Source organism: Echiichthys vipera (assembly GCF_963691815.1).
Source record: "Echiichthys vipera genome assembly, chromosome: 5".
NCBI lineage: Eukaryota > Metazoa > Chordata > Actinopteri > Perciformes > Trachinidae > Echiichthys > Echiichthys vipera.
This window is the reverse complement of record NC_139830.1, coordinates 5,847,134-5,860,671: the sequence shown is the minus strand read 5'-3', so window position 1 is coordinate 5,860,671 and position 13,538 is coordinate 5,847,134. Positions and strand designations below refer to the sequence as shown.

Sequence of the window (13,538 nt, the reverse complement as noted above, 5' to 3'; positions counted from 1 at the left end):
CTTAGGGCGCACTCACACACCCGTGCCCTGTGCTTTGGGGTACTTGTCCCCCCCTCCCTCTTCCCCCGTGGGCCGGGCCCATTTGCACTCACACTGCCTGGGCCTCGCGCGAATGCTTCTTGCTGCCTATACGTCATCACGCCGTAACACTTCACGCGCATTGATTGACGTCATCACGATGCGCCGCTTTGTTTACAGATCTTTCCATAGACCTCTGAGTTTTTGTGCGTCTTGTCGACTGTTTTTTAATATTTTCATCGACCAAATCTGCAGTAAACACTCCACCTCCGCATCACACCAACGTGAACCTTTTGCCGCCATTGTCATTGTAAATGTCCGTGCATGGTCTGTCTTTTTTTTCTATGCCCGAACAGGCGCACATAAAATGACGTCAGAACCACCTTAGGCCTCGTGCTTGTACATGGGCAAACGGGCTTTACAAAAGCCCACTTCTCCCAAACAGTCCGTGGCCGGCAAACGGCAAACGGCTAGGCACGGTACGGTTGCACTCACACTGTTCAAATGATCTAGACTTTATCCGTAAAACCTGTTTGGGCACGGCACGGATGGACAATGTGAGTGCGCCCTTATTTCTCAAGTTCAAGCCAAGTCTTGATACCATTATAACAAGACCAGATCAAGTCTCAAGTCCTTGATGATGAGTCCTGTCATAACAAGTATCAAGTCATGTCTCCTTTCCCTAAAAACAAGCTCTCAAGTCATCCATTACAAGTCATTTGAGTCAAGCCATGTAATGAGGAAAATAGTCATGTCTTCCCTAATGCCAATTCTTCAGAAGAGGAGTGTAAGTTGCAAGTCCTCTCTTGAATGCAGGCCGTTAAATAAATGGGCACAGAGCAGGACTGATCCTCTTTTTTTACATAGCTAAGAATTAAGCTCAGCCTGCTGCCATCATAGTCTTTCTGTGTGGTTTCAGGAGGTTCTAAGTGTGAAATGACGTCTTTTTGTACGTGTGAGTTTATAAGAAGTGTGCAGGAAACTTTCTTTGCATGTTTCTGCTGTGTCATTGAGTGTGTAGGTGTGTGTGTGTTTGTTCCTGTTCACACATTCTGTTTCCCCACAATATTTTGTTTTTAAGTTTCTGCCGCACAGAAGACTTTTGATTTCACTTTCTGGTTAAAGGGAGTACAAAAGCCAACTAATAGAAAACAACAGCACAGTAAAAGCTGCTGTTCTTTGCCATTCATCATATTAATCTGGACCAAATGGGTTCACTGAATCCCCTCTTTTTACAGAGAGTCTCTCCCTTTAGCCTTTGTCCTCTCCTCCTGCTCACCTTTTGTATTTTTCCCCGAACAATTTGTCTTACTAAGGCCAAATAACACTCCCAAACTCTCCACCTAGACTCTCTGCCAACCCAAATAGTTTTTAAGAGAGAAAGTTTATGTGCAGTGCGGCCCTTCCCTCCGACTGGCTAAAGCACTTCCTGGATTGAGGGTGGCTGTCAGAATCTGCAGTGAAGATTTATTGTGCACATCCCACCCTGACCTCAAGGGTGGTGGGAGAAAAGGTTGAGAAAGAGAGATGAATTGAAGAAGAGATAGAGATAGAGAGCCGGAGGAATAAGTGAGCCTGGAAGAGGGCTGGTAAATTTGGTGTAGGAGTATCGGTGGTGCACGCGTTGTCAGGATTTAGGTAATCAAGAGGAGGCGTGTGATGGATGTAGTGTTGCAGTAGGTGAGATGGCACAATGGCCCCCACAACACCCACCCCATTCTAGTGCGTCTCCTTACACTTCTGGGCAAAGAGTCTGTGGCAACTTTCCACACTGCTTGTTTTTTTATTGACAGTTTGAACCTGTGGGACAATGTCACGCAGGTTCAAACTGAAAACTTTATTTTCTCGCTAAGGCTGCTGCTGTTGTTTTACAATCCCTCTTCTCTCTCTCCATTACCCGACTCTTCTCCTTCATTCAGGCATCCACCTTCCCTCACCGTCCGCCTCACAGGGAATCAGCATTCATACCTCCTACACACTATTGTGCCTGCAGTTTTTACTGCGCCACCACCAGGAATCAGGAGCCAGGAGTATCAATAACTAAATCACCAAACATCAAAAATATTTCTTTGAAATTTTACAAGCTTATTGAAGCGGGCCTAGGGTTATTTATTCAGAGAAGAAATTTCCATATGCCTATCTACAAATACATGTGTCTCATGTGCAATCATTATCAGCACTCCAAGTGGAGACGACATCTGCATTACTAAAAATATTACACCAATGTCACACAGAGACTACCTTTAAATATTTTCTCCAAGCAGTGGAGCCAAAACCACAAAGGAAGTGAGGAAAAAGCGTGTCTGACCTACTTTGCTTCTCTTCTCTAGTCTTCTCTTTGCTTAAAGAAAATTCAGGTATGATGTTTATTAATTCAAAAGATAATTTTGCATATTAAGAAGGTTGGGGTTTGTCATAGGTTTGTCGTTGTACCACTTAGTTGAGTGTGAAATCGCTCAGGGAACTATATCTCTCTTGCACAATAAATATAACTTAGCTTGCTCGCTAGCCTGCTAGCTTGCTAACTTGCTATATTCCACAACACACGTAACATTCTCTTACCTGATGTGTTTTATCCAGCGGCTATTTTTATCAACTAGGAAGCGAAAGAACGAGCAAGACTCGTTATTTGTGCGAGTGATGATACATCCTGTTAAATCCATGCTCACTTGCACCATTTTGAAGTGAGTAGTCTTTCCAACTATGTATTTCGAAGCCTTATATGCCTACTCAACAGTTTTGCAATGAGCTGTGGCTCTTTTGAGTTGCAAAATTACACCATATGTTTACTTCATGGCACAAATCAAACAGGATCAAATAATTATTTGTCTTTCTCCCTTCACTACATTAGGCCAATGGTGGTCAACAGGAAGAGGAATGGCTTTGCCTCATTATGTACATGACCCTTTAGAAAATCACACAAATATCACTATTTGGGAAGTTAAGGACATGAGTTACTTAGTTCATATGGATTAAAAGATAGATGGCTAAATGTTGTCTTCCTTTCATGGCATCCATGTAACCCAGACCTAGCTATGACTTATGATAGTTTTGTGTTTAATGTAACCTAAAAGTCTGATTACTTTGTACAGACCCTCAACCCTTAAAGGCTTCGCTCTCCATCCTTGCAAATCCCACTTAATCCCTGCGCATACTGCTCTCACGGGGGAGTCCCTGGTGTTAGACTGGCCCCATTCCAAACCAATGGTTATGACACTTAGATCAGAGGGTTTCTGTCTGATTTGGATTCAACGTACTGTAGCAACAGCAACAAGTAACAAGTGTTACAGCATGCATGCATTTTTATACCAGATCAGCCAGACGACTAAAGGGAGAAGAGGATGGAAAGGAGAGGGTGATACTGTATGGACCATTTTAAATTTATTGTCCACATATTGTTTGGTTCATATCATCAACCTCTGATATGAGAGAAGAAATCCCCCTTATCCCAGCCAAAACATTGCGTGTTTACAACCTGTCCAAAGATATCACTATCAGCGCTCAACCACTGGATAGCGATCCAGACAGTGATTTACAGCACGGGCTACAACACAGCTAGATTCTGTGGTGCAGCTCCCAGGTTGCAATGCTCAGCTGAGTTTCATACTGGGGATAAACATGGGGTAAAATAAGGTAAACACAGTTTCTCTAAGTGAATAATCTCTGTTTGCTAGCAGACCCAAAGTTAAACGCGTTGGGGACCTTTGGATCCAGAAAAAACTTATTTGGGCCCAAATGTTCTCAAAACTAGCACTAAGAAAAGGTGTGTGTGTGTGTGTGTGTCTGTGTGTGTGTGTGTGTGTGTTTAAGGTGTGCAAGAAATTAAAAGACTATATATTATATATGCTGACAGACTGATGGTATAAAGCAGTGATACTTTACTACTGGCCCAAAACAAATTGATTCAAACTGGGATTTTTTTGCCCCCCCAACAGAGGTCCGGGCTAAGCTAACTGGTCCCCTGACCTCCTGTCATCTTTTAAAAAGTGGCCCCTGGGCAAAGGAAGTTCCCATGGTATATAGTCTAGTTATATAATACATAAACCACAGCAGTTAAAAGGTGAGATTTACGCTTTTATATTACGTTCTTGCTTTTGCATGCTCCCCCTTCCCCACTTGTTATGTCCAGAAGTAAACAAAGTCCTGTCAGCAGATCACAAATCAATTTTAAATTATAGCAGGGATTTGATTTTTATTTTCTTCCTTTGTGATACTGTAAATCAGTGACACACTCTGAAAACCACTGGCTACATTTAAGTGAAAAGCAGATGAATAGTGTGTAAGATGTTTAACCATACCAGGGGAGGAGGGTTTGTGTTTGCCCACATTGATTTACCCCAGACATCAAATCATTCTGCAGCAGGTGTATGTGCCATATCTTTTGTTTTCCATTACATTTTATGGCAGTCTAAAAATGTCCTTGTGCTGGCTCTAAAACAGACTCTGCCTACCTTTTTTTACCCTCCCTTTGTGTTAGCACGTTTGTTTTTCTTTGTTCCCTCCCTATGTTGCTGGTGTGCGATAGACTTGTTTTATTCATAGGAAATTATAAAGGACACATGTAACATAACAAAGAGGGCTTCTGATGGATAATTAGCTGCTGTCCCACAAATCAACACACCTCCTGAGCCCCTGACAAGCACTTGCATCATGGGATTATTATTCTGTATAGCTTGTATTCGTGTGTTCACATGAGCATGAGCATGTAAACCTGTGCATTTAACAACCGAACCACTGTGAGCCATCCCTCAGACAAAATCGAGACAACAATGGAATGAGTGGGTTATACTGGGGACTACATTTTTGAGCTATGTCTTTTAAAGCGCATATTTGTTTACAGAACATTTGTTTCTGGCAAATTGGCACCATGTAAAAGAAGGAGTTAGCTATGCAAAGTGCCCATGAAGGGGACTTGATGGTTCTCAGGCTGGAGTTAAAAGGAGTGTCTTCTTTTCTATGACTTCTAAGCTAATTTTAGGGTGTTAAATGGACATTTAAGATATTAGCATAGGAAGGTGTAAGTCATATTGGATCCAAAAGTATGTGTATCATGTCTGTGTGGCCCAAGAAGAAGTGCAATTGTTGCTGCAAATTACGGCAATCTGGCGCTGAGGCTTTCAAAGTACCTTGATTGCTTGTGTGTCACAGCCACTGCTGCAGCTCCACCTGCTCACTATGTTGATGAGTGTGTCATTAGGCCAAGCTCATGAAGCATGAAACACACAGTAAAAATACTTTGGATTAGTTTAGTTTATTTACATCAGGGAAAATGTACAAAAGAAAATCTAAAAATTTAGCTACTAGCTACTTTCCATCTGCCCTGCTCAGGTGAAAGGACACAACAGAGCAAAACCATCTACGCTACCAAAGGACCAACAAGCCATTAGTGCCTGTGCAGGCCCATACATACGCCCTAAACCGTGAAAGGACCAGAACTAAAAGGAAACAATGGATCACTTTGGTCTTTCTAGACTAAGAAAACCAAAGCAAACCTCATATTTGAAGACAATCTATGGTAGGCAGACAACCTGTTGCATTAAGGAAATTACATTACATGGTACTGACACCCCCAAATTTGTAATATTACACAGTATTTTTCTCCACTTTAACCATTTCTCTATAGTCTATATAAACCCAAACCCAAAGTCAATGTGATCAGTCTCACTAAAATGGTCTTTAAAGCCTAAAAACCCTGTGGATATTATTGTGTGTGCGTGTGTGCGTGTGTGTGTGTGTGTGTGTGTGCGTGTGTGTGTGCGTACGTGCGTGCGTGTGTGTGTGTGCGGCCCATTATGAGCTCATGGAGAGGTCATTTGGCTGTTGACTCCCAGCCTCTGCCGGGAGCGGCTGGATAATTGCTACCCTAATTAGTCACTTTTGCCAACCGGTAATTCATAGTCACCTTCAAGTACTTGTCTCACACACACATATACACACACACGCACACACGTTAGCTGGGCCTCCACTATCACTTTTCTTTTAATTGTTTCTTCTATTTAGAATTACAAGCTTTCAGACATCCAATTTTGGATGCTTACGACAATTGACATGATAATGGTTTCCATGTTGACACTGAGTTGATGATGATTTATGGAAATTATGCTTTAGCAAACAACACTTTTGAAAATGAATGTGGAGTCTAAGTGTTTCTGAGGCCAGGCAAACAAGACACATAAGCCATAGCTGTAATGGCACCGACATGCTGTGTCACATCAATATTCAACATTACTTCTGATGTTATACAATCTATAAAACCACGTTAGCGTGTGTCTGTCGATGCTAAATGAGCACTTATGTTTATTTTTGCCGGTGTTTGACCCTGCATTCTCTTGTTTAGATTGCCTCAATTCCTATACTCTGCAGTCCTTGTCACCGCTGACTCTTATGTTGCTGCAACAGCCTTTCTTGGTCTGATATGACCAGTAGCTTATGATGCTAGTCATTGAGAAAAAAACAAAACATGGATAAAAAGGAAATGTGCCACTCAGGATTATGGTAGAATGCATGCTTTTATAAACCAAATCACTGATCATCTAAGAGTGATTTAGTCAAAGGCAAGAGCCTTGGTCAAGGACAATGACAAGAGTATCTGTATCTCCTATTATTCATATTTTTTTGGGAGGCAATGAAACCAGAGCGCCCTGAGAAAACTCAACAAAACTCCTAACAGGACATCCTTTCCCTGCTGTTACAACTACCTGTAACCACTGAGCTGCTGCATTTATAACATGTTCAATTTTACTTCTGTTTGCAATATTTTTTTAGATTTCATATGAAGGAGACAGTAGCATTAGACTGATGCTCCCAACTAGCACTTCTAACATTAAATTCTAATATTGTAAATTTGATATTTTAAATATATAGTTATATATACAGTATATACTGTTTTATATTTCTGTTTGTACAAATATATGTTATCTGTATAATATCGTTGTTGTTAAATATGTTGTTTGTATAGGCTACACAGTGGTGTAGTGGTTAGCACTGTTCGCATCCTGGCTGGGGCCTCCCTGTGTGGAGTTTGCATGTTCTTCCCGTGTATGAGTGGGTCTTCTTCGGGTTCTCCGGTTTCCTCCCACAGTCCAAAGACATGCACGTGTTAGGTTAATTGATGACTCTAAAATTGCCTGTAGGTGTGAATGGTTGTCTGTCTCTGTTCGTCTCTATGTGTCCTGCGATAGGCTGGCGTCCTGTCCAGGGTGTTCCCACGCCTCACGCCCAATGCCAGCTGGGATCGGCTCCAGCCCCCCCGCAACCCCGACAGGACCAAGCGGTTGAAGATGAAGAGATGAAGATGATTTTGATTCTGAAAGTCATTTGACCTAAGCAGTACACAATTTCAAGCCCCCTTCCCACTGGACTCAAACAGTAACACCCACTGACATCTGTCTTTTGTCTTTAGTGGGAGTGGTTGTGGTTATGAGCATTGATTACCAGGACAAATGCAATAGTCAAGGGTATTTGTCGGCGTTCAGCAGTGATAAAAACAAGGCACCTGGGTGGACACGCAAATGTTCACTCCTATCTGCCAATGCAATGCAAAGCAATGCCCTTCTGCTACTCATTTGTAATCTCAGCCACTAATGTTGTCCTTCTCTTACCAAGCAATACTTGGACTTAATTCCAAATTAGTCGCACCAAGTTTAAAAGAGAGACTGATTAAGTCATAGATATAAAAATGAGAAAGATGTACGCACTCTACTGGCAATGGGAATGTAGTCTGTCACGTCCATTTAGCGGGGTTTCCTGTATTTAAAAAACCTGCACATATACACTAATCTTGTTGAGGAAAGGGTATCACGGTGATGTCCCGCTACCTCTCCTTTGTCATAAGTTATTTTGGGACCCTTCCATCCAATCCCCTAGCCAATCCAATCTCTCCTGTTTACACCTCTGCTTTCACTTTGCCTCTACAGTAACTTTCTCATTCCTTTCCTGGCTCCTCCTCCACACCCCTCCTTAAAGTCACCTTGTTTCCAATGCTCATCAATCTCTGTTGTGGATCCTTCCTCCAGCAGGCCCTATAGGCCCTCCTACCTGTCTATACTCACTCCACCTCTTTACTTCCTCTCTCTTCCATCTCTCTCTCTCTCTCTCTCTCTCTCTCTCTCTCTCTTTCTCAGTCCTGTTCCTCTCATCCAGACTAGAAGCTAAGAATAACCTCATGTTTATGGGCCAACCCGTTTTCATTCCCAGGGTGTCATATACAGGCGTTACAGGTGTCACAGCCCTTGGCGTTGAGTCTGATGCACAAGACACCCTTGAGAATTTGCATAAAACGCACCAGGCTTTCAACTGTTAACCCATCTGAAATAGAAAAAAGGAATTAAGACTGATAATGTATGTGTATGGAGGAGGTTGAGTGGTGTACGAATCAAACGAAGACGAGGCTTTCACCCAGAAGACCACGGCCCTGTGTCCTGTTGATGTTCCGCGTGTCCAGTGCGTCCCTGTAGTTTCGTTACAAAACACATTGATTGAACTTCACCTACGATCTTTTCCTAAACCGAACTATACCCCACCCTCCTTCACTGTCATTCCTCTGCCCTTCTACCTTCCGATCTCAGATCATATTCTCTCCCCTCATTCTTCTTCCTTCCCTATCTCATTCCTCCATCTGCTGTTTGAAGTTAGAAGGTTGCATTGGGTGACAGATCTCTTAAAGACTTTCAACTCCAAAGGACTGGAGGCAACGACACCCACAGTTAGGTTCTAGTGGAGAGACAGGAAGAGAAGAAAAGAGACCGAATAAACCGCAGAGAGAAAAAGAGAGTGAGATAGAGGGAGGCAGCGATGTTGTTTTCTTCTCGCCATCGAGTGCCCCCAAGAGATGGTGAAGGATCTTTTGATGTGTGATGTTTCTGTTCTCTACCTCTCTCCACTCTCTCTTCCACTTTATTTTCTTTGTCTTCTGGTTGTTTCATGCCTTCCCTCGCCTTTGTTTGTGTGTGTGTTTTTTTTTCATTCATTCCTTCCCTCTGTCAATTTGCATCAGGCAGGGACCAAAGAAGTGGAGGGATTGGGGAGTAGAAACTTTTCGCTTTCATAAGCAAGGCAAGCCAGAGCTGCTCTTCTCAACTTTAACTTTGGAGCTTTGAAGTTTTTGAAGATGACACTTAATGGGGCCAGATTGGTGTCTGTGCATGCATGTATGCATTTCTGTTTGCGGGTAGGTGTTATTACAAGCCGTGGAATTGCTGTCTTGCACTTTGTCACACGAAGGCACACTCAATACTTTTTTCAGTAGTGTACAGCTTTGAGTTTGTGCCATAGTGGATGGTTCTCTGAGATATTTCCAATCTTGAGGTTTTGTAATGGACTTTGATTCCAACACGTTTTCTCCATCCCTGTCCAGCTGGCTTCTTCCCATGCATAACAGTGCACCTGTTCTCTCAAGCTCTAATCATATCTCTGACAAGATGCCGAGCTTTCGTGTCACCTCCATCAACTGCATTAACTTGCACTGTAATCTGGAAGTTAATCATTTCTGGAGAAACAACTGCCTGGTGAAATTTAGCTACTGAGTGAGTGGAGATCAAGATGATATTTATTTTTTATCCTGTTTGCAGAAAGATCCACATGCATGCACATGATAATACAAAGGCCCCCAAAGATTGTATTTTTTCATCTTGTCGGCAAAAGATAAAAATTTGTGCACACAAGAAAATAACTTGTGTACACAGCATATTATGTTGTTCGCACATGATCCGTATCTTACGCATGCAGCCATTTTATCTTGGGCAAACAAGATAAAACGTGTTTGTTGGACTCCGGCTTTTGAAGCGTCAGTAGCGCAACACATCATGTTTGGCCTGATGTTGATAGTAAAGCCATGCTGCTACCTAAATTAAATAAATGTCCCTGTATAGCAGCCAGTTATCATACCTTTTAAGTTACTGTGCGATTCTTCGTCAATCAGGACGGCAGAGCTTTGAAGAACAGCAGTATATCAATGATAGCTGCCAATTGACGGATAGATTTACTCGAAGAGAAGTCACAAGCTCTTCCTCTGCTTTACAAAGTCTTATTGACATAAGTGGCTACATAATTCTCTCCTTCTACTCCCCGAGAGAGATCTCCAACTGACAGCCCAGCCCGACAGAGGCAGCCTTTTCTCGGGCAAGAACGCCTTGCCATCTCCCCCTTTGAAGCCTGCATGAGGAAGTCACCCACTAGGCGCTCAGATCCCACATGGGCCTGAGCTCCCTTTGAAATACTGAACAGTGAAAACGTGGAGGAAGCGGCAGAGCATGGGAAGTGACGGTCTGCTTGTGCAAATGTCAGAGGGATTACTGCGTGTGCATGTGAATGTTTTACACTTGGCACATGAGTAATGAGTTGTAACCAGATTGGAAAAAAACATCTGTGAGGTCGAGATTATACAACAGACATGTTAAAGCATTGGTGTCCAATCCTGCTCCTGGAGGGCCGCTGCCCTGCATGCTTTAGGTTTTAGGTTGAGTCTAACGATTGACAAACCTGTGATGAGCTTCAGCTGCTGAAATATTAGAATCAGGTGTGTTAGAGCTGGGGGAAACCTAAAACATGCAGGGCAGCGGCCCTCCAAGAGTAGGGTTGGACACCTCTGCTTTAAAGATTAAGAGCAGCAGTGCAACATGTACTAAATATGTATCCTGGAGACACATTGAAATCACATCATGTGTATGTGTTTATGTATGTCCTAACACATTTTTATGTGTTGTTTTTATGTCTAAACGAGCCAATTAAAGTCAATCCCATTATCAATCACGTCTGCAGCACCCTCAGTTCAACAATCATATTATCCCCACATTGATTCTGAGAACCGAGTCAGCACATCGACATGCTGCATATGTGTTAAGCAGCTGTGAGGAATGATCACCAATAGGCCAGATGTTGTATCTCGCACCTCGATAGCAGTGAAAATGAACCGGATTGATTAGAGCTCCCATCTGCTGCGCCAGCACGATGTTGATAAGCCGGCTGCGGAACCCTCTTCATTAGAGAGGGAGGTTACCCAAGGCTAAGTGTTCAAAGGCTGTCTCGGGTTATATCAGAGGAGCTGAGAGGAAGAGGTGAAGTGCGGCTCGATGAGTGTTGGCACTGCTGAGGTAAAGCGTAGCCTAAAGCAGAGGAAGAGGAAGGAGAGACAGATGCACTCACAGACACACAGACAGTCATGAGTGGGCATGTGCATCAATTAAAATGCACAGCAAGGCAGAGTAAATGGTCAAGCATGCTGAAGAGTGGCACAGTCAAGCATTTTTCAGGAGAGGTTAAGCAGGTAATGTACTCTCGGATTTAAGTAAGTGCTGAACACAGAGGAAAACATCCCTCCTAACGGAGACAATACACTGTACCATAGATTTCTATCCTTGGCATAAAGAGGACAAGACATTTGATTTAATGCCCCTTTGCATGATTTCGAGATTACACTGAAAAGTAAAATAATTTGAAAAACGCTTCCTTTCATCAGTGGTCTGCCAAAACGTTCCTAAGTGCACCTTTAACCAATTTATATTTTAAAATTCGAAGGATTAAAAGGAATAATTGAGCTATTATCTGTTTTTATGTTTTTCTGAATATAATAACTGTCATTTTGCTGGAGACAGACAGAGACATTGTGTTCTGCTTGTATGATGATTTGTGTGTGTATGGGCAACTGGTTTACTTCATCTCTTTGAACCGATATCTGCATGTGAATCCAGAATCTGTAGGGTCAAGATTCTGGTATGTGAAGCATTCTGGTGATATGTAGATGTGTGTTTATAGAGGTCAGGCAAAATGTGAAATGTGAACCTAAAACAGCTACAAACAGTATCGACCAAGACTGTAAACAATGACCAACACACTGACGAGGACGTCTTGGCCTGGATATCTATTATCCAGATATGTGCTGTCTACACCAGAATAACAGAAATATTGGCTCCCAGAGGCTAAATCATCGATAGCCGATGGGTTCAAAGACTGGGGTTTACTGAACTCATGTTTCAAGTCAACTATGGAGATGGAGACATAGAGGGGACAACGGATGATGCCCAATAAGAAAATAATCCAGACACACTGTACACGTCAATTTAAAGTGTAGCTTTTTAAAACCCTACGTACCCAAAAGGTACCCAGTAACACCACCATCAGTGACTGAACCGAGTCCATCAGTCTGCTATCCCCAACATGCTGTATGTGTTTGCAGTTCACATTAGAATGATGATTGGTACTGAAATATTGTTTTTTGATGAATCAAGGAGCTTTTGTATATCATGGGGAGGTCCAAGGCCAAAATTGGACAGTCTTTAAGTTGTTCTCTGTGCAAGCTAAAGGCTGGTTTAACTCTTGATTGTTTCTGTTTTGATGCGGTTACACCACACCACGAAATAATTTCAAAATATTAGGCATGCTGATAGACTTTGTGCTAAGCTATGCTAATCAACTGCAGGATGTAGCTTCATATTTAGTGTACTGAGTGGTACCAATCTTCCAATCTAACTCCAAATTTTCAAACTTTTTCTTTTTAAGTGGAAATCTGCAGTAGCTAGGGACCGTTTTTCCCTTAATAACACACTCTCTCTCTCTCTCTCTCTCTCTGTCGCTCCCTCTCTCCCTCTCTCCCTCTCTCCCTCTCTCTCTCTCTCTCTCTCTCTCTCTCTCTCTCTCTCTCTCTCTCTCTCTCTCTCTCTCTCTCTCTCTCTGACAGATCTGTGACAAGGAGTGGCATTACTACGTCATCAACGTAGAGTTCCCAGTGGTGACGCTCTACGTGGACGGAGTGACCTACGACCCCTACCTGGTTACTGACGACTGGCCCATCCACCCCTCGCAGATTGACGTGCAGCTCACAGTCGGTGCCTGCTGGCAAGGTGAGTGGGCAGAGCTAAGTGACTGAGGTGATGATGAAGCCCATGGGGATAGAGGTGGTGATGATGGTGATAATGAAACAGTGAAAAGCCTGTCACTGAAATAAAGGTTAAATAGAACAGATGAGGTATATTAGGTATTCTGCTGATTGAATATGGCTTCTTAGTACAAGAACATGACTAATATTTTCAGAAGGACTATGACTAAGGGACTCATTGAGTGTGGAACATGTTCTTTGGCCTTGAATGAACAATGATATGAAGAGGAGCACTTAATGTGCCTTTGACAAATGATTGAACCAGTGTGAATGAAGGCGTACAATTAAACTGTATTCAAACTGAGAGCTGCCACTAATTGCACGAATGTAGAAAGGGCACTTTTTCCACACAGTACCACTGAGCATTGATTTGATAGCCCAAATGAGACGGCTCAGCGATGCCTAGCCTCAGATAAAGAGTCAAGATCTCTTTTTTGCGGGAGCAGGTCATCCTTTGTCGCTTTCATCTGCGGCAATGAACCCCTCTTCCTCTTCCTCCTCCTCCTCCTCCCAGTGATTTCATTGAACACTGCAAGGCTTTAGGGGGATTAAAAGGGTATTGACTTGAGAAGGGAGTTCAGAGACTGTTTCTACTTTTATTGTTGGGGACTAAGCCTCAGTAAAGAGTTGTAAAAGTAATACTGAAATC

General features: G+C 42.7%; 1 protein-coding gene across 1 annotated transcript in view; it reads left to right on the top strand.

The window, feature by feature from the left end:
* Positions 1 to 13,538, top strand: part of LOC310947466 (calsyntenin-2-like) — a gene marked incomplete at its 5' end in the record, with an annotated part of 259,328 nt that overhangs the window by 200,249 nt on the left and 45,541 nt on the right. Inside the window, one exon of the mRNA XM_083914254.1 lies at positions 12,692 to 12,854. Coding sequence (XP_083770380.1) covers positions 12,692 to 12,854 — 163 coding nt within the window. The remainder of the gene's footprint in view (positions 1 to 12,691; positions 12,855 to 13,538) is intronic.